The sequence below is a fragment of the Thermobia domestica genome, chromosome 15, assembly GCF_964235325.1.
Source record: "Thermobia domestica chromosome 15, izTheDome1.hap1.1, whole genome shotgun sequence".
NCBI lineage: Eukaryota > Metazoa > Arthropoda > Insecta > Zygentoma > Lepismatidae > Thermobia > Thermobia domestica.
The window spans coordinates 76,393,397-76,415,603 of record NC_137468.1 but is presented as its reverse complement, the minus strand read 5'-3'; the positions used below and the strand labels follow the sequence as shown (position 1 = coordinate 76,415,603).

The following is a 22,207-nucleotide window of genomic DNA, read 5'->3' as shown; positions in this document are numbered from 1 at the left end:
AAGAAGGGGAATAAGCGCACTTTTTACCTCTTTTTTCATTATTGTGTTGTAGATGTACCCTTTATCCGTTATCTGAGGATTGTAATGCTAGTTGGTCAGATAGGACCGGAGAGATCGCACCTTTGGTGTTATAACCTAAATCTTAAATCATAAGCGACTGTGATTTCTTAGTTGCCAAGCAGTCATAAAAAAGATAAATATAGTCTGTGATAAACTAAACTGGTAACTCTATTTGCGGGAGCATCCGGTATCGTTCTGTAGCATTCGAATGCAATTGTTACAAGCAGACGGTACATTGCAGACTTCAGAGCTAAGAGAATACCAACGTTATCTTCCTCTTGCATGGTCAGTGTTTCTCAAACTGTGATCATCTTAGATTAACATTAAACAGAAAGTAATAAAATTCAAGTGAATTGATTTTCACTCACCATAGTTGAAAATACCAAACAAGTACAGATTATATATATAATACATTATACAGGGTAATCAAAAACTCACGCAACCCATGGAGATACTACAATAGTTGTTGAATATGGCTACTATTTACTGCTTTACACATGTGTATCCCCCTCATCGTGTTCCACAACACATTCTGAAGCGTTTGCTGAATATTGATCTGCAGTTTTCCAAAGTATGCGATGAGTTATGTAAGCTGCTGACTTCAGATCTCTATAAGAATAAATCTCGAGTGAGGTCGGTAGGAAACCGTCCTGATAACATTGATTCTAAATACTCCATGGTCTCTGAGAGGTATGGGAGGTTGTATTGTTCTGTTGAAACTATGTCCTTTCCTTTTTCCTTACTAGTAAGAATAGCAAAAAGTTGTCTGACTAGTTATAGATAACATTGACTGTTGACCGTTGTGCGGAAGAAGAAAATGAAAATTCTCTTTTGAGACATAGCACATTACACACCGATCTTGTGAGCGTAAAGGAGGATTCATGTAGTAAATGCAGATTGTCAGTCGACCACAAACGCGAATTTTATTAATCACATATTCATCGAAGTGAAACCAAGTACAGTCTGACAAATACCATTCATACAACTCCTTCTCGTAAGTAATTATGTTTTATGATCCACTGACGATGCTTAACACGTTTGAGAGAATCACCTGCCAATAGCTCTTGCTACTGCGAATTTGTACGGAAACATTTCCAACGATTTCCTTATTGGAGTACTTGCTATACCGTAAGACACATCATTCTAAATAGACAACCTGTGCTAATATCCTTCAGTGTATGCAGTTCACGATGAGTAGTCGGTCGATCACTTCGAGAGACATATGACATCTTAATTGTTGATTTACTCAGAGATCCCTTGCCGGGATGTGACACCGTATAGCGTGCCGCAGTGGTTTTATAGCTCAAACTCTGTATGTATTCTTCTATAATAATTGCTTTCCTCCAGTTTATATAGCAATGCTTCGCTGGTACTGTACTATAGGGCTCTGCCCCACCCCCTGTCATCTGCAACAAAAGAAAAAGTTATTAAATGTTTGCGCAAAGGTTGTGTGACTTTTTGGTCAATCTGTATAATTTAATGAGGTAAAGGTTATACAATATATATTATATAAATGTATTATTGTTAAATTAAATTAACAGGAATTTGATAAATTTCTTTTTGAACGAAACAACAGTAGGGTGGTCCGTAGAATGTTTTGGCTACTAAAAGTATCTCCATTTGTGAAAAGTTTGAGAAACGTTGCGCTTATACTTGGAATATTTCAAAGGTTAATACATGACAAAATTTTAATCTTTTTTCAGATTTCCATTAAACACAGACTACAGAAAAGAATAATTCACTCCTTGGTATGTATTAAACTTTTGTGTACTGCATAAAAGAAAAATCCCACAATAAAATTGTCTATTATTTGAGAAGTGAGCTGATGCAGTCAAATATGCTATACAGTATACATGCTTGGGTGGAAAATATTCTTTTGTATATTTCAAGGAGATGTGAATTGGGAACATAATGACATACACGTGGGATTCGAACTCCCTCATGGCTAAGCGGTCAGCGTATGCGCTTCTGGTGTAGGAGGATCGGGCTTCGATTCCCGATGGGAACTCATGTAGTTCGAATCCCACGTTATGCTGTAGGCCCATGTGTCATATAGCTTCGCTGCTGAAAGGGGCGCTAAACTAAAATCAATCAAAAGTTACAAGAAATTAAGTATAGTTGGCAACCCTTGATTTAATGATATAATTAGAAATTAATATTTAAGTAATGTGATGTGTTTAATAAAGCTAATATGCATGTAAAAATACTACTGTAGCAGAAAAGATCCTCGTTATATATCAAGATAAGAAAATTCTATGTAGTTGGCAACTCTGAGTGTGAAATTTATCATTGCTTAAGTATGTATACTATGACTGCATTAGTAACTTATAAATGTTCATCTGCATATGATTGCTAATCTACACGAAAATAAACGTGTGGGGTGTGACATTTCCCATCTAATGTTACACGAATTGGCAGGCCTGCTTAAGAGTTAATCCCAATACTGCTCTTCTACTATTGGGACTACGAACACGTAAATAAAAATATAATTTGACCAAAGTAAACCTCAATATTTTATTAACTTGTGTTGCAGTTTTCGCAATAGGCCCTATATTATTCGCTGCCTTCATCACACATGTCTGATGAAGGCAATAAGTAATATACTGGCAATATTGCAACACAGATTAATAAAACGTAGGTGTTTACTTTCGTCAGATAATAAGTATTTTGAGTTGGTAATGTTACTTCAACAGAAAACAATTAGTAGGCCCCTCTATCATAGTTTTATGGCAAGTGTTCTCTTTTCTGTTCCACACGTTCGCATGTTTAAACCTTACTAGGAGTTTCGGGTTTTACTTAAAGATTTTAGTTCCATGTTTTATAACCTCAACTTGCATTACTATGTGGAATAACTACAACTAAGCTAAATTCCTTGCACAAAAGCATTCAAGTGTCCAGGGCCTTCTGGCCAGCTCGTGGCATTCATGCTTTTGGGGATAATGTGTTGTCAGCATATCGACTTCCCTCGCCGTTAATGCTGACTTTCTAGACCAGTGTTCGCAAGAAATAGCTTCCCAGCTCTCCTCATGACGCTGGCTACACACCACAATCCAACACAATCTGATCAGTACGAACGGTCATCCGTCTTTCCTCTGACCAGAGTCGTATTGCTTTACTTCGCTGATCTCACGAGGGGTAGTATAGTCTAACCAATGTGGACAGGACGTTGGCATAATGACGTGAAATAATAATGACAAAAACAGAATGTCCATCCCCTCTTATTGCAAGCCTAATCTTCATTCTATAGGAGCGGAAACTGGGAGCTGCAATTTCAGTATCGTAAGAGGGAGCTAGTATGGATTAAGAGCTTCAATTTAACATAGGCTATAAACACTTTTCATGATATATCTCTGGCGTATGTTGTTTCGTACAAAATATGATAACTGTTTCATGGAAACGATACATACGTTAACTCAGCTATTACCAAGAGAAGCCTCATGGGCGTATTAAGGTTGTAATTTCCTCTGTTAGTAATCGAAAACTGGATAAAAATCGATTAATAATACATCAAACTACGACTTTAGTATGCTCATGAAGCTTCTATTGGTGTAGCTGCATTAACGTATGTGTTACTTACATTGAACTGTTGTGACTTCCCTCCTCCTTAAATATTTTCATAGACCGTATATAAATAGGGAGGGGCTGTTCCCTTGGGCCATCATTATGTTAAGCATACACCACTTTTAGGAAATGAATGTTCTAGGTTTTCTCACACAACAATGTGCAAATTTCCTGTGTCAATTTTGCACGTCATTACGTTCCGTTCGAACAGCCTGCCGAACTGAAAACATTACTTATTCATTTAGCATTGGGTGCCTTACAGCAGTGCTGGCTAAACGGATGGTCCGATTAGATTGAAAATCTCCAAATTTCCAGTAATTTCTCCTTCTTTCCATTTTTTTCGTATCGTTATTTATAATTTACTTGGCCTATGAACCAGGACTTTTGATACAATATATATATATATATATATATATATATATATATATATATATATATATATATATATATATATATATATATATATATAATAAGTTAAAGTGTTTGTAGTCCATGTTAAATCAAAACTCTTAATCCAAACTAACTGTATCTACTTCAACTCCATCTTCATTCATATATTAACTTATTGTGGTATTATTCTTTGAGCTTGTAGGCATAGCATGGTGTTAATATTTTAGTTCATTCAGTGTGGCATTGACAAAAAAAGAGTGTCATATTTATGCTTATTGTGGACAACTATACTGGTAAACTCATTTTTCCCTGCATTCTACATTATTTCATTTAGTTACATTTTTGTTACTCTGAATTCATACTACGCTTTCCATTAAATTCCATCATAATTGCGAGTACCTTTTACTATTCATAACATTAACAACTATTTGGTATCTGGAGTTTCCAATTTTAGTGTTTCATCAAGCACGAAGTGAATTTAGTTGTTTTGTAACCTTGTTTCTCTGTGCTTTTATCATCTTGCTTTCTCTACTTTCCCTTTGTGCTGAGAAAAATGGTAGCGCCCACTCACTCAACGCTGAAGTTACTTACGTTCGAAACACTCAGCTGTTGTTCAACTGCTGAGCAAACCAATTAAAAATAAAAAATAAAAATAAAAACTCTAAACTTCTGACGCAAGACCTCTTACTGACTGGGTCTCCCAGCCAGTTTTGGTACTCATGCTTTTGAGATTATGTGTGGTCAGTATATCGGTTTCTTTCGCTGTTAATGCTGACTTTCCGGACTGGAATTTGCTACTTATTTCTTTCAAGTAGCTCCTCATTTACCCTTACAACGCTGGGTGGACGACGCAATACTATTACCATCTGATGAATGCAAAGATTCACCCATCTTTCATCTAACCATACCGGACAAACTTTGACTTCACTGATCCAACAAGAAGTGGTATTAGAGCGTTGACGAGCAAACCAAGTGGGCTTAATAATAATTCTTTAAAAAATCTTGCCTTCTATTTTTAAATGCACTACAATGGTGTCTAAAATAGCCAGACTTACTAGTTGTAATAGTTATTATTCAAATATTTTAAATTTCATCTCTGGTGACAAATCGAAAGTAATTCCATTTCAATTTCACAATAGTTGAGAGAGAATAAAACTAGAAGGAGAGTTTGATTCAATGAAATTTATATGTATAATAGTTCTTTTCTAAAAATGTAATATTGCAAAGTTGCAGCATTTCATATGCCTGATGAAACCACTATTCTAAAAGAAAATTCTCTAATCAGCAATGTATTATATTCATTCCTTCCTTGTTCAAGCGTGAGTTGTAGATCCAATTTTAAGAATAAAAGGTACAGATCACCGCCCTAAATTTTCTTGCTTTGATTTCTAAACTTAAATCACACCTTGCTGAAGTTACTTCTGAAATCTTTATATTTGAAATGCAACCAAAATTACAAAAAAAGACTCTTTTTGAGAAAACCTTATCTGAAGAAAACTCACTTTAAGAATAGAACACCTTTTTTTAAAGATTTTTTCATGAAAAATTCTTCATTACATTGTAGAATTATTAATGAAATATTTCTTTATGAGATAGGAACAAATAGTCTGGAGAAAGCTTTTGACAGAGAACCGCGCCAAGAAGTCTGGAGATGCATGAGAACCAGAGATAGGCCAGAAAAAATATGTTCGGCTTCCTCAAGATACGTGATGAAGAGCAGCGTAGGTTATAGGTACTGGATACCTATCAGGAGTGAAACTATATAAACGATCTTTCCTGACCCCATATGTATTCAATCTAGTTACGAATATTCTACCTGAAGGCATTAAAAACAAATCACCCTGGTGTATGGTGTATGCAGATTACACTGTTTTATATAATGCCAATAGAGATGATGAGTTAGAAGAGAAATTAGAAGAGCACAGAAGAGGGGTGGGGAATAGGAGATTAAGGAATAAAAACAGAACACCACATATGAATTTCGGATGAGATGGAGAGTCAGTCGTACAGATAGAAGGACACGCTTAAATGCATAGGTTATACTGTGAATAAAGATTGGAGTTTAGAGACAGAAATAGAGCGCTGAATAAAGGGGAGATGGATGAATTGGAAGATCTCAAGTATTCTTTGTAATAAAAGGGTAAGTGTCAAGGTGGAGGCAAGAGCCTGTAAGACCGCAGTGAAACCCACAATACTGTACGGAGCGGAAACTTGGTAAACGCGAAAGCTGTAAAAGACACGGTGAAAGAAGAGGAGGAAAATTATCAGAATTATTTTTTTGAGAAAAATGTCCAAAAAGAACTAACCCAAGAGTAAGCTACCCAGTCTGGATGTTTTTAGTAAAATGAACTATATTATATTAACTGGTATTAATGAAATATTGATTTATGAATTAACTAAACAAAATTTTTGGACTCATTTTGGAGAAAATAGTATTTTCTACATTTCCATTCTCCAGTAAATTTTTTGTGGATAAAATGAAAATTGTAAGTTCTCCTTGGAGAATCTTGTAGAAACATTAAGTTCAAAAATTTGGTTCGATTAAGTTAAAAGGAATGGTCTCTCTGAATGAGTGTGCATACATTAGAACGATCAGATTGGGGAAGAAACGAACAGTCATCCAAAAATAGTTTTCTGGGCATGTAGGGCCATGAAATGTTAAAGTTCGTTAAAGTCTTAAATTCGATTTTTTTTAAATTCACGATCACGTCGTGTTTTCGTCTCTACTAGAGAAAACAAACTGACAAACAAACAACACTCCGCATTTCCTTAAAAAAAAAAAAAAATTTAAAAGAAGATTCGTAAATGTAGTTCTTCAACTGAAACTTTGGGGAACTCAAGATAAGGGTCAGAAATAAGGACATTACAATATAATGTATTACTAATTGGGAAGATTCAAGCTTAGTTATTAGATTAGTCATCTGGGTTATTAGATTAATCATCTGGATTAAATCATTGCTTCTGTTTAGGCATAGACGGATCCCGCGGGGGGGGGAAGGAGGAATCGCAGGACACAGGCACCAGTGGTGCAAAAGCTCTGTGAGAAAAAACTGAGAATCTTTCAGTGTCCTTTTCTCCCCAGGAGTCCGTCCTTGCTTTCAAGTACGCTCACTGCCTTGTCAAAACTAAGCAAACGAAACGGTGTTTGTGGATTTTCTGAAACGAATTTCCTACTAAAACCTCCCCTTCTTCGTCAAATATTTTCCTAGTTTGTAAATTTCTAGTTTCATGCATATCATTTTATAACAGTTATTCACGTGTGATCATAGAAAGATTCATTGTGTTACATGATAAAGAAATGTGCCAACTACAATCGTTAAAATAGTTTGGTTTGCATTATGTGATATTATTTTCAATTATTTTTGAAGCTGCAAATCATTGTTTTTATCGTTTCCAGTTTTAGTAAAGAGATTAGAGTGAAGGTGGAACATATGATTGAGACAGTTAATTAATTGCCGAAACCGCGTCTCGTTATCTATCCGTTTTTGCTTACAGCGATCAACGTTAAAACCATAACTAGTTGATTTCTGCCCGTTCTAATTGGAATAGAAAGTTAAGAGAAAAGATGGATAGTACGTATGTTTAGAAGGCTAAAATGATTTTAAAAGGTCGCTTCTCACTGTCACCGGAAGCTGTAATGGATTTCTATAATTCACTCACTCACTCACTCACTCACTCACTCCATGGCCTATGGAATCCGGAGGTTCAGTGCCGCGTTCACAAAAGCTCTCCACTGACTTCTATCCTTAGCTAATTGCATCCAGTTTCTACTTTGTATTCCAATCTCTGCGAGATCCATCTTAATATTGTCCTCCCATCTGCGCCTAGGTCTTCCTAATGGTCGTTTTCCGATTGGTCTTCCAGTCAAGACTTTGAAAGCGTTTCTACTTTCTTCCATTCTAGCTACATGATCCGTCCACCTAAGTCTTCTAGACTTGACGACCCTAACAATGTTGGGTAGACCATATAACTTATGTAGTTCCTCATTATGAAGTTTCCGCCATTCCCCATTCCCGTTCCTCTTGGGTCCGAATATTCGTCTCAGGATCTTGTTCTCAAATACTTTCAGTCTATGTTCTTCCCTCAGAGTAAGTGACCATGTTTTGCAGCCATACAGAACAACAGGCATAATTATCGTTTTGTATATTTTAAGCTTCAAATTCCTCGACAGAATTCGCGACGTCAAGAGATTTTGAACCGAATAGTAACACGAATTCCCTGCTTTTAGTCTTCATTTAATTTCTTCGTGAATATGATTTTCCTCTGTTAATATTGATCCTAGATATTTGAAACTATGCACTTTATCAAAAGTATTATTTCATATTTTAACGCATCCATAATTTGCTGTTTTCCGGTCCCGACGCACTATAATTACCAGTTTTAATGGAGAGATGGAGATGAAATCTATTTTTGACACTCTTAATCAATTGATTTCGAGCACTTCAGGTTTCAGTAGAAAGATTAGGTTGAAAACAGAATATATGTATCCTTGGGACGCTTAATGGATTGCAGAAAACCGCTTTTCGCTATCTGTTACCGTTTTTACTCTATAGTGATCAACGTAAAAACCGGAAATGGCTAATAGCTACCACTTCCGGTTTGAATAATATCTCCCTTAAGGAACTCGATTCCAAACTTTTGACCCCTCTCCATCCTGGTCATCTGTCACTTAGTTTTTGAGACTTTTCTCTTCCGGAAGGACGAACACGTGGACAGTGTATATATTTATAAAGTAGTTTTGGTAAAGCAAATTTTGAAAAAATAAAATAAATTATATTTCCCATTATCATTGCTGGGTTTTATTGTCTTCATTTGTTCTGAAATTCACTAGAACAAATATTTACAACCACTAGAAAAAACAGCACCGCAATTCACTCACATCTACACTTACTTCACGAACTCTTCAATTCTTAATGCGCATAGAACAAGTAGAATCGCGAGAATCACAAATAAGAAACTCGGATTATAAAGGGGAAGTCTGGATTTGGCTATTCTGATCTATCCACCCTCTCAATTCTTTAAAAAACTTCAAATATTTGCTAAATTTTGTTACAAATTTTCCGTATATTACGGAAATTTTCCTCAATCTACGAGAACACTGTGCTATACTGCTATGGGGAATTTCGTTAAATCTACGAATGTACTATACCGATTATAAGTAAAATTTTCTTCAATCAACATACACTGTGCCATAGCAGCCAAGTGAAATTTCCTTCAATTTGCGAAAACTGTGCAGGCAAAGAGAAAATTTTCCTCAATCTGCTAACAGTACAGTGCTGACCATGTGAAAGTTTCCTCACTCTGCTAACATTAAAATGAAATTCCTTCATGCTTATTTGGAACATGAAAGAAACAATGAGATTCGAAGGTTGGCAACAATTCAAGTATCTGACAATTAAAATAAGAGAAAAAGAGCTAATTGACCTAGAAACAAATGACACAAAGAGCTGTAAATCCTCATTGTGTTTGTATGTGTTCTAAATATCCTTAATCACCCTTAATAGACCTACATTTCTTTTCAAAAGTTACTTTTTTGTCAGTGGGGAGGGAAAAGATCGTTGCTAATATAATGATGATAATAACCTAACTTCCAAAAAAGTTATAAAAGGGTGTAAATAATGAATGATAATTTAGGACAAGTATGCTATATATATTGCTGTGGAAAGATTCCAGTGTGCGCACTATTTGTATGTGTGAGACTGTGGGAAAGAATCGAGAAACAAGAAGAAAATAATAGGAAAAAAGGGGAAGAACAATCTCATTCAAATCGAGAGCGAAGAACAAGGACGAAAAGAACGAAAAGAAAAATGCTTTTCAAAAAGTCAGAAGTTTGGAGAACCAGAAATAGAGCGTTAGTCCGTCTGAAGAACTGTACTAGTAGAAGGAAAAATAATTTCACTCAAATACATCAAAAGAAGTACAGGGTTGTTGTTGGGAGGGAGACAGACAATAAGGAAAAAAAGAAAGAGGAAGGAATGGAACAAAGAGCAAAGAAGAACGTTGTCGCCGGAGGGGAAATTATTTCCAACAGAAATGAGATGAGAGAGGGAGGGTTTGGTTTTGTGGCTGGTCGTCTGTAGTTTTTATTTCCTTCTGCAAAAGAAAAGCTTCTTTCGGAGGACTAGGATAACAATACAACGATTCCTTGTGTGTCATTCTCTTTGTCGCTAAAAGATCGCTTCGAATTAAAAACATATTGTTGCTATATTTATATAATTAGTATTTCTTCGTCGGAAGAATAAAAACAGATTATTAAAGAGGATGTCCTAAATTCGTATAGCAAGCAAAAAGGCTTAAAATCAATTTCTTTAAAACAAAGTATCCAAATACAGTGTGAAATATATATACAATAGCAAAAATATGCGTGCAACTCAGGAGTTGAGTTGATTTTGATTTTAACGCAACTTTCAGCAGCAACGCTGTATGAGACCGGACCTACTGATTAACATGGAATCCGAACCACATGAGCTCCCGCTGGGACTCGAACCTGGGTATCCTACGCCAAAGTGTGTAGGATCAACTAGCTGTCAACTAGGATCAACCAAGCTGAAATAATATACTTAATCATGGGCTATAATTCGTTTCTTTAATAATTCATTACAATTTTGTAGTAGCGTTAATGTCCTTAGGGTGTCGGTATTGCCCCAAATAACCACATATTATTTCAACTAGTTGGCAGATGCAATACATGTTACACAAAAGCAATGCGTGGCTGTGGAGGCACAATTGAAATGAACGATGAAGAAGTGTCGGACTTCCCCAACTCTATGGGGAAGACCGACAGGTTGTTGGGGTAATACCGATATCAACATTAAAACCCTTACGTACTATGATAGTGTCACTAATAATTCTACAACGCACATGTACTTTAAACTAACACGGGAATCTATAAGTTTAGGAATGTAGAGTACCTTTATTTACAGCTACGGAAAATATTTAAAAATGTCACTGAGTTACAAATGAGGGAAAGAATAATCACAAAATTTGTTCAGTTACTAGAAATATATGAAACAAGAATTTCTTTTAAAAATCATGTGCTAAATATGAGCAAGTGCAGAGAGTAGAAAAATTCTGTACCTCATGATAAAGTATTTGTCAATGTATGTTAATCATATGTTATCAAAACTATGGTTATAGATTAAAATATTAGTTTTAGCTTCACATACAGTAAAGAGCAAACATTATCCTCATATTTGTCAGAGATTTCACACTGTTGACACACAAAGAAGCGATCGTCTGGGTGAAGAAAACAGTCCTCGTTAAACAACTGAAACTATTTTGTACATTGAACCCAATCAGCGGAATTCTTTTTGCCGTAAAACCAACCTCGGCAGATAGCACAATAATTTTCTTTTTGAGTTTTCACATTTTTGTAACCATGTTTTGCCACGTTTTTATGTTTGTATATTCTTTTATGTGTCACTACCTTTTGATTTTTCTGTTTTACTATTTTTTTCCGTGCAGATGTTGAAAGGTTGGCACCATTGTCTTTCGCTTTACAGTACTACGTCTTATTTTCTCGGATGGACCCATATCCGTCTAATACAATTAACTTTTCTTTTAGTGCGTGTTCGCCTTCTTCAGTAAATGTTGTCTGTTCACCAAAATGTTTCTTGCAGTTAACTTTGAATAACCTGCCATGTAATATATCTGAGGGGCTTCAAAAGCTCTTGAAGCAGTAGCAAGTAGCATTACATTCTTTACGGCCTCTATGGCTACTGACATTTGTTCAAATTCCAGGAGCATCTCATGGAATGGAAATAGGATGCAGACATTCTAATATTAATACTAATGTAGTTTTTTTATACATAGTTATTAAAAATCACAACGAAAGGGGGGGGGAAACATCTGTCGAATGTGCCCCAAATGTGAGTGTCGAAAGTACCCCGAATGTATATGTTGCACTTAACTATATTTTTTTGCAAGTTAGAAACACTGCACACTGACGAGCCAACTACCTGCGATTGCACAACTTTCAGCTGTATGTTATCCACAATGAGTGCTGAACAATACAGCTTTTACTTTCAAACAAGAGCTTAACAAAACATACTCAAATTTTACAATGATGCTTAACTTCTCACACATCTCACACACCTTACCTCATAAACTTAGACCTTTCTCGTCAAATTATTCTACTTATTCTTAAACTTTTACAGATATATATTCTATAGACCCCATAGTTTCACTTAGTACTGGATACGCCAACTCCTTCACTTCCAGGTAGAATTGACAGCGCTTTAAGCTTAGAAATGTCGGTATTTTCCAAGTGTCGGACTTGCCCTGAATGACTATATATATATATACACACACACACACAAATTGATTTCATATATTCCAGCCTTTAGTTTTCCAGTGTTAACCTAGACCAATCCAAAAACTACTTTCCATTCTATCATGTTTAGATTTGTTGCGATTATTTAAAAAAAAAAACAATGGCATGAAACAAAATAATTTTATTGAGTAATAGAAACTATTTGATTTAAATTTTGTAGGTTACTGCACAATAAACTCTACTTAAAGTGCCGTAGTAGTGGAAGCTGAACGACACATCGGAGGAAAGAATGCATGGGGACGGTCTACACCCCATGGTGCAAATTTATCCCCGTACCCGCGGGGTCTTCGCCCCATGTGGTGTTTACTCCGTTTGTGTAACACAATCATGACGATACAACCAGATTAGCTACTGGCGTAAGAAAATGTTTTTTTGCGTGGCTAGTTTTTAAAATTAAAGTTGGCGACATTTTTAAACACTTTCTTATATTGTCGTGATCTATTCGTGATCGTAAGCCGTACACCATCATACCAAGCCAAGCGTCTGCAACGATAGATCAATGGCTCGATAGATCGATATCCCTGGGTTCGAGTCTCGGAAGGGGTATATGTATGGATTTTAACATTATTTGTCTTTTCGTATCAGTGTGTCAGGGGGGAGAAATCCTACGGGATAAGAGAGATTTCAGTGTGAATGATTTGGGGGAATATCCTTGACAAGGTTAGTTTCATGGGGGTAAGGAATTAGTAAAATATAGGCTATATATTTTATAGCAGGGTTAAAAATATGGTTTTGGTATTCTAGTTCTTTTCTGTTATTTATGTTCCTGAATGTTCGAATTTTGCCCGTTCTTATGACATTTTCTACTTTCAACGGAGTTTCATGAATATTATACTAAATGTTCTTTACACTTGTCAACTTCGAAAGGTTTTATGTGCCATGTAGGAAATCTTTTCTGAAGATAATTCAGGTTCTAATTAATATTATTCACTAGGAAACGGAAATATTCTCCTCCTCTCTACATGGAAGCAGAGGGCAATTTTGCACTTTGGTCCGATTCAGCATTTCCGCGTAACAAAACAAATATACCCCTGTAAAATCCTTCAACTCTAGTATCATAAACTACTGAAGGTAAACAACAATTTGAAAGATCCATCGACGATCTCTTGGCTTTCTTTGTCCTTCGTCAGGCTCCCCCACGAAGAGGTGAATTTTAATACATGAATGCTGTATATTGCAGATGACCCTCTAAGTAAGCGAGCAACTGGTAAAATGGTAAAACTATGTGTGTGTGTGTGTGTGTGTGTGTGTGTGTGTGTGTGAGAGAGAGAGAGAGAGAGAGAGAGAGAGAGAGAGAGAAGACAACATTTTAGTTGCAAGATAACGTTGTGCTTGAATTGCCGTTTTCGGTGCATTTACCAAAAAGAATACCGCCACGAAAGAATAAAGACTATTGTATCCTGTTCTCTTCCGCCACCTCAGAACCTCAGCCAGAACTTTCATCATTCCGTTTGGCGGGCCACTAACTGACAGCATTGACTGATCTGCTTGACTCAAATAGAGCACATCGTTTTCGCAAGATTCTTCATTTAGGTGGGTTTAGTTGCTCGGTTCAATTTCAATTCATACAACTTGCGACGAGTGTACACCGCATCCAGTTTTCAAATGGAATGGATGGTTGTGGTAGTTCGGTTTACTAACCTTGTAAAAACCTTTCCTGTCTTTGTTTTGTTTATCATCATTCCAGCCAGAAATGAAAAAAAAAATTAGAATTACTCAGTTTACAGCAAGGGGAGTTTGGAAAAAGAGATAAAGGACGATATTCCTGGAAGCTCATGTATCACGATTGGTTCATTCAATAGACAGAGGAGACTTTTCTTTTTGAAGGTTTTTCAATATCTTTTCTCATAAAGGGGGATTTCCTTCTGCAATCTATATGACCACTGACAGCTTCAATCTTGGCCTTTCCCACCAGCATCCGTTCATCTCAGCGGCTTTAGAGGTCGCATGACTTAATCAAAATATTTAGTTTGAGTTTAGAAATACAGGTAAATCTGGGTCTGTAAATTTTTAAACAAATTCAAAAACTATGTTTGCATTTTCGAGACATGAGACATTTTACAAGACATCTCGTCTCGTCTCGTGTCGTATGAAAGGGTTCTGCCTCGTCTCGTTCGCGAGATAAGACGAGACGGGACATGAGAAATTAGAGACATTAGTGTCGAATTCATAGTTTTCGGGATCGCAGAGATGAATAGTGACACTTTTGATGCCATTTATATCCAAATTTAGCCCCGCAACTTGGAGAAGGGAGAGATGAGAGAGAGAGAGAAAAAGTGATCGAAAATGACCAATATTAATGTCTAATCTATAGTTTTCGGGGTCGCTAAGACGAACAGTAACACTTCCGATGCAGTTTAAATTCAAATTCAGTTCCTTATGTCCAAAAGTGAACTATTCTTCTCGTGCGAAGAACGGGTATTCTGTTAGTTTAAAATAAAATATAAAAACAAATTCTTAATCTCATAATATTTCTTCATCTAAAATAAAACTAAATTGCCTGACAAGTATGTCTAGGGTAATTAAAAGAAAAGACAAGTATACTAAACACCACAAGTTCAGGCAAACTTCCATATACAATATCATATTTTACTTAAGAATGGTATTTTAATATTGGAAGAAATTCCGTTTAATTGTCATGAAATAACAGATGAACTTCTCCGTCGAGAGAAGCAGTCACACACTTAAGCACTCATAAAATTGAAACTTCAATATGAAGCGATTTCATCTATTGCAACTAGTTATGGTCTTATCGCAAGAGAGCGTAATAGACCTGCGTTTTATTACGGGCCATCATATTCTCTCAATACGTTAAAGACAGCTGTCTGGCCGAAAACCGTGAGCATAGACTGTCTATAAAAGATCCTTCATCAGGAGGATGACTAATTTCTTCAGATTCTTAAATGGATTATATTGGTTGGATACAGAATAATTCTTCTCTCCAGAGGAATAAACGCCTTCAATAGAGGCTCGATATGAGTTTAGGTTTTAATACAATAACAGCCTTCAAGCTCTCGCATCGAGAACTGAAGCCACACTCTAATTTTACAACTAGCTAGAAACAAACAAATTCTGATCTTAAAATGGCGTTGAACCTCGTAAAGAAGGCCCCTTCTTGTTCTTATTCCAGAATAAGTCTCTCTCTCTAAATTCCCACAACCTGTTCCGCTACCATGCAAACCATGGAAACTCTAAACTGAAGAAACACAATATCCATAACTGGGCACTTGTCTCCAATGAAAATGCTAAATTTTCCCTACTAAAAAGTACCATAAAGAATAGGTTTCCCTTTCCGGGAAGTGATTAACGTAGCCATAACTAGGAATAAATCAAACTGACTCAAAATTAAGAACAAGTCAAACCGTTGTGCCCTCAGAAATAGCTTATTCCGAGCGATATGCTGCCTGCTTCAAAGCTTGTCATCGGGAACAACACATCATCCATTATTATAGGCTCAAATTAAAATTTCTAACACAGAGAACACAGCTCCAACTGAAGATTGCATATCTTACTTGTATATCCCAGAGAAACCCTTCTCGAAGTGAAACCTAAATAACCTGCAAAGACCACTTGGAGCGGCCTCTTATGTACTGACCGGAGAAACCCCCTTCAGAACGAAGAGAAACTGTTAAAAGCAAAAAAGAAAAAGAAAAGAAAAAAGAAAAGAAAAAGAATATTCTCAAGTTTTTTTTTTTTTTGAAAGTAGCTATCCAAATCTTAGCTATCCAACTGAATAAAGTGGCTAACTTGACTAGGTAAGCATGCTATAGAGTTGGCTATTTTTTCTTTTCAAGCTAAAATAGGTAGGAAAGCTGTAATTAGTATCTGCATAGTTTACATGTATAACGACCAACAAACATAAAGAAGATAATTTCACATTAAACGTTTGTGTATGAATTATATCAAACACTATAAAATAGATTAAATAAACTAAAACTCAGATCTGGTATACTCTATTTATAATAAGAAATAACACATATATAATTAGCATATTGCATATACAGATATCTTAAAACATAGTGTCAACAGCAAGGGCTGCAAAGTATGCAATTGCAACCTGTAGAATTATTATTATTATTACTAATTATAGTGTAGGAACTTTTATGGGTAATTGCTAGAATATCATTATCTCAATTTTAGAGATTTTTTGAAGAAAACAAACACAAATACGGTTATTAAATAGGATTTTTAAAGAAATCATATGTAAACAAAATTTCGATTAACTAGTCATTTTAGACCCTCAAGCTTGAAAACAAAACTTTTATATGACTAAGTTAAAGAAAAGTTATAAGCGAAAATTAATTAATAGTGAAAGAAGTGATGAAATAAAATAATTGTTATAAATAGAAGGACCTCTTGCAATAAGAATGAGAATACCAATGAAGGGTGAAGTAGGGCGCTGTAGATAGATGAATGGATAATATTGGTAATGAAGACACATACATAAGAATAAATTAACAAAATATTTACTATCTCCTAAAATTGTATGCTAATAATTGTAAAACTATAAACAAGTATTTTTTTTTTTAATTACAACACTGGAAGTAGAAGTTAAACACAGAATAATCTTTGGCGAAACTGACGCAATTGATGCATCACACCTTACTTTTATGCTTTAAATGAATTGAAGATGATATGCAACCTGTACAACATAGTTGTTGGTTGGGTTGCATAACATAATTTTAAAAGCTTTTTAGTTCTAATAGAATTTCCCCACTAACATAATACCTTATCTAACTGCAACATATATTTGATAATTATATTTTATTATATGCGATAGACGATCGAAACTCGAAGGAACAATCAAGAGAAAACATCTTGTATGAGTATAGACTTGGTAACTCGTACTTGAAATGAAAATTCATTTAAAGAGTTAACTAACTTCACAAAATTTTATTAATTTATCAAATTTACAAACTATTCAATGAATAAGTAATGAAAGTCTTATCAAACAACTATGTCCATAAGTTCGTCTGTCAATAGGTGTCAGAGCCAATTATTTCAGTTTTAATGTCACATGGGAGACCCGGGTTCGAATCTCGGCTCTTGCTCGTGTGGTTCGGATCCTATGTTAAAACTGTAGGTCCAAGACTCATATAGCATCACTACTGAAATGGATCCTAAACTCAAAATCAAATCCGGTTTGAATGTTGATCATAAAGCAAAAACAGTAAGAGATGGTGATAGCACTTCTATAAAATCAATTTAGCCTCCCAGCAATAAGTTCTATCTTCCCTTGTAACCCTCTATTCTAATCAGAAGTGATAGAAATCAATCATTCCAGGCTTGAACTTGATCACCATAGAGCAAAAATAGTAATAAATATGTGAAGCATTTTTCTTTCTTTTCGTTTCTTTCTTCTTCTTTTTTAAATCTGTTCAGAGTCCCAGGAATAGATTACATTTCTACCTTTACCTTCCTAACAACCCCAGAAGTAATAGAAATCTATTACCATTTTCGGTTTCAATATTCATCACTATAGAGTAAAAACTGTAAAAAATGGCTTTATGATATGGATTCATCATTCCAAGGATAAGTTTCATCTCGTTCGTTAACCATTTATTCAATACGAAAATCACGGAAATCTAAGATTTCCAGTTTCAACACTGATTGCCACAGTAAAGACAAAACTGTAATAGATAGCGTTAGTTTCGTTCTTTATCTCTATTTAATCCCGAAGTGATGAATACAGAAGGTTGTTCGCTGTATATCCGACCACTTTCGATTCGATTCTGCCACCTGGCATATCAGGCTGGAACAATGGGTTTGCTGTCGGGAGCAATATTATGTATGACATTGTAGGTACGTGTGTGTGGTAGTAAGTGTTATCAAATGGAGCCGAAAATCAACAAGTATTGGGTAATGGCCATTTTCCATGATAAGTTTTCGTACGTATGCATTGTAAATCAGTGTTGGGAGAATGGATTAACTCTCGGAGTGACTACTGTGAAAACTATTGTGGATCGTTACACACAACAGGCTCTTCTTGCGAAACATTCACCCACGAAAACCACCAGGAGAAGGGGTTCAAGCAAAGTGACACTCATAATGCTAAGAGGGATCCGTCGATTGGCGTGCCAAAAAAAAAAAAAAATCCCTGCGACTCAACGTGATATGGGCCACAGATTTCACCTCGCACTGTCACCTGTAAACGAAACAATTCACAAGCGCCTCGGGTTGAAGTGTATGCGGAAGACTCGTGTACACCACTTGCTTCCACGTCACATTGTCAAACATAAAATGAATTGCAGTAAAATGTATGAAAAGTACGTAGCGGGTTCCAAATAGAAGAAAGTTGTCACAATGGATGAATCATATGTCCATCTCGCTGCTGGTAGTCACATTCGGGCAATCACAAAACATGACATTGACGACAAGGGACAGCAAGTTTGTTCGTTGTACAGAGAAAGTTTCCCTCGTGGCTTTATGGTTGTTACAGGATTAGGATATGAGGGTGAGTTGATGATACGCAAAGTGAACAAAAATTTGAAGATGAATGCAAGATACTTCCAAGAATCAATTGTGACACCTATCTGTAGGAGAGACATCCCGCAGTTGTATAGAATGGACACGAATCTAGTAATGATCCATATGAACAAGACTTCAATTCATACCGCCAGAACATCACTACATTTTTATCTTGAAATGGCACAGAAATTAGGAGTTCGTGTCATTCCGTTTGAAGACATTCCTCTGAAAAGCCCAGATGCCAGTTCAATGAATTTTTGTGCATTTGGACTGTTGAAACGACGTCTTCAACATCGCTGCCCACGCACCCTGCATGATCGATGGAAAGCTTGCAGGGAGGAATGGGACAGAATTCCCATGTCTGTCATGCGCCAGAGTTTGTTGTAATGGAAACTGCGATACCATGTGATAGTCCACAATGCTGGGGGTCCAATAGAACATGATCAGTGGTGGCGGCACGGTATCTCTTAAGGTGAGTATCTATCAAAAATTGTCGGATATAAAACGAACAATCTTCTGTATTTACAATTTTCGGTTTCAACACAGATAGTCATAGTGCAGAAATGGTCATTTACAGTCAGAAATACTTTCATTTATATATTGGATTAGTACCGCAAGAATATGTCTATCTCCGATTTTATTCCTTTATTGCACTCGGGAATGACAGGAACCTACTACCACTTCATGTTCCAATATTTATTTCCATTAATAGAAACCGATAAAATATTTTCTGGTATTGATTCAAGATCCGAACAACAGATTTAACCTGAATATAGCTTTTCCTTTTACTGAAACCTAATACAACGTCCAGTTTTCATGTTAATTTTCATATAGTAATAATAGAGAAATAAGGAAATGTCTTTCATATGGATTCAGCATCTGGAGAACATAAAGTTCCATCATTCTTTTACAATAGGAACTTATAGCTTTATCATTTCAGGTTTCAATATTGTAGTTGCATACTTTTTTTTTATTACAAAAAAAGAATAGTCTATCGTAGTTTCACAGTGTGAAACGAAACACACTTGTTTATGGTAATAGGTAGTAAAACTTTCTTCCACGTGCTTCTGTAGTGACATGGTATATATACAGGGTGAGTTACCTAATATTTGTACAGCGAATAGATCCGAATGGAAGGTACTATTCCGGTCCGGAATGGGACTGAGGGTTTTTAAAAGTGTATAGTTTTAATATGGTCAGAGATATAGAAGAAAAAAACATCCATATTGAAGGAAAACTCGAAAAGTTTTGTTCAGCAAATTTTCATACTTGAACAACTACCGGTGACGGCGCTAGTATCGTCGATAAACAGAAATGACGTCGGCTGTCGAAAAGGCGCAATGCATGTGGTGCTTGCAGTGGCAAAAAGTGTTGTTGAAATTCAATGAAACTTTCGAAAAATGTTTACCACACGGATCCTTTATCACGCAACAGTATTCAGGCGTGGAAGGATCAATTTTGATCAACGTGGAGTGTAGTGAAACAACACAGCGGTGGTAAATCGCGTGTTTTAGAAGAAAATATGAAAGCAATAAGAGATTGTTTCTCACATAGCGCGAGGAAGTCAATTCGCGCAGCGAGCAGGAAATTGGCAATTCCAAAGTCAACATTGCACGATGTGGTACAGAAACGATTACGTTTGCGCGTGTATAAGGTGTAATTGTTGCAAGAAATTAAGCCCAACGACAAGCCACAGAGAGTAGCATTTGCTACTGAAATACTGGGCAAGATTCATTATGACCATAATTTCCTATTGAACGTTGTTTTCTCTGATGAGGCAACTTTTCACTTACCTGGCAATGTTAACAGACACAATGTTAGAATATGGGGATCTGAGAATCCGCATGCGTACATAAAATATTCTAGAGACAGTCCCAAATTGAATGTTTGATGTGCTTTAACACATAGGCCCCTTCTTTTTCAGAGAGCAAACCATAACAGGAAATGTGTTCTTAGACATGCTTCAACATTTTGGTGTTCCCCAGTTACAACATTTGCAACCTCAAATGATATTCCAATTTGATAGTACCCCGCCACATTGGAGCCTACAACTGAGAGAGTACTTGGTACTGAATTTCCTGGCCGTTGGATAGGCCGTGATGGGCCAATTAGGTGGTTTCCACGCTCTCCTGATGTTACCCCCTGGACTTCTTCCTGTGGGGGTATGTGAAAGACCACATGTATTCTGGTGAAAAGGTGCGTAACCTGGATGAAGTGAAGAACCGTATTAGGAATGCGATTGCTTCAGTAACACCTCAGATTACAGAATACGTGGAGAGAGAGATTGAGATCAGCCTAAATATTGTAAGAGTTACAAATGAAACTCACGTGGAGTTATACTGAGTTAGAATGAATATTGTAAGACCAAATAAACTTTTTGAGTTATCCTTTAAAATGCATGTTTTTCTATACACTTTTAAAAACCATCATTCCCATTCCGGAGATACCCTGTATTATCGATGCAAGTCAAGTGCATATAGAAAGGCTGATATTTATGTTTCATTAAAGTAAAACAGTCGAATAGGAGTTTAAAAAAACGTACTTTAAAAATAGAACACTATGTCATGTTGCCTTGAATGTCATGTAGTGGGAAGTACAAGTGTTGGAGATGTTAATTATGTTTATTTCGTGCGTCTTATCCATCAAGAAATATCGTCGGAAGAAACATAGGACAAATGCCAATGCCCCAATCAACGGTGTAAGTACGATTTTATTATTTATACATCTTTTTGGGCGTTTCCGGCATCTATGATCTTATGTCTGTTGCATAAAACGGATGGTGCCCCCTCGGCGAGCACATTATCCGGGGAAGGAAAAAGGAGAAAGGAATAGACAAGGAAGGAAGCTGCCTGGAACCTTTATATTAGGTATCAGTCCTTCATTTACTGGTGTGAAAGAGGAAAACAAAGGACAAGCATTACTCAGGATAGCTATCTTGAAAAAGCTTAGCATACCTTTTCGACCGAACATCCCCACCAGGAATCGAACCCGAGACAGCCTGCACTAAACGTGAGAGCGTTAGAGTTTACGCTACGCAGGGTCTTCTCCAGCGCAAGTATGACGCAGGCAACATGGAAATGATGTTGTTCGTGCTATGATTCGGGGTTGGGTTTGTATATTTCGTAGTACATGTGGGCGGCCTTGTTACTGTAGTTGTGAGGGATCAGCGAAGTAGAGCATGCTGGATTTGCTCGATAATATTACATTTTCGCACGCTGAAATGGTTTACTTGTTGTTAGTGTATAGGGAATGAAGAAGGAATGCTGTGCTGTCGAGTACAGTGTATCCTGAGAGATATCCCAAAAGTCGTAAACCAAGTTGACAATTATTCGTGATCCTTTTGACCAATTACGGGAAATTGGAAATGTAACATCTCATCTTCGTACGAGAAACAAA

General features: G+C 36.3%; 1 protein-coding gene across 3 annotated transcripts in view; it reads left to right on the top strand.

Moving 5' to 3' along the window:
• The window catches only part of LOC145671096 (anoctamin-7-like), a 1,175,643-nt gene that overhangs the window by 572,674 nt on the left and 580,762 nt on the right, over positions 1–22,207 (top strand). Inside the window, exon 3 of one of the 3 annotated variants that reach the window (XM_081739857.1) lies at positions 1,764–1,808. The exons of the other annotated variants lie outside the window; for them this stretch is intronic. Coding sequence (XP_081595983.1) covers positions 1,764–1,808 — 45 coding nt within the window. The remainder of the gene's footprint in view (positions 1–1,763; positions 1,809–22,207) is intronic. 3 annotated transcript variants of the gene reach the window in all.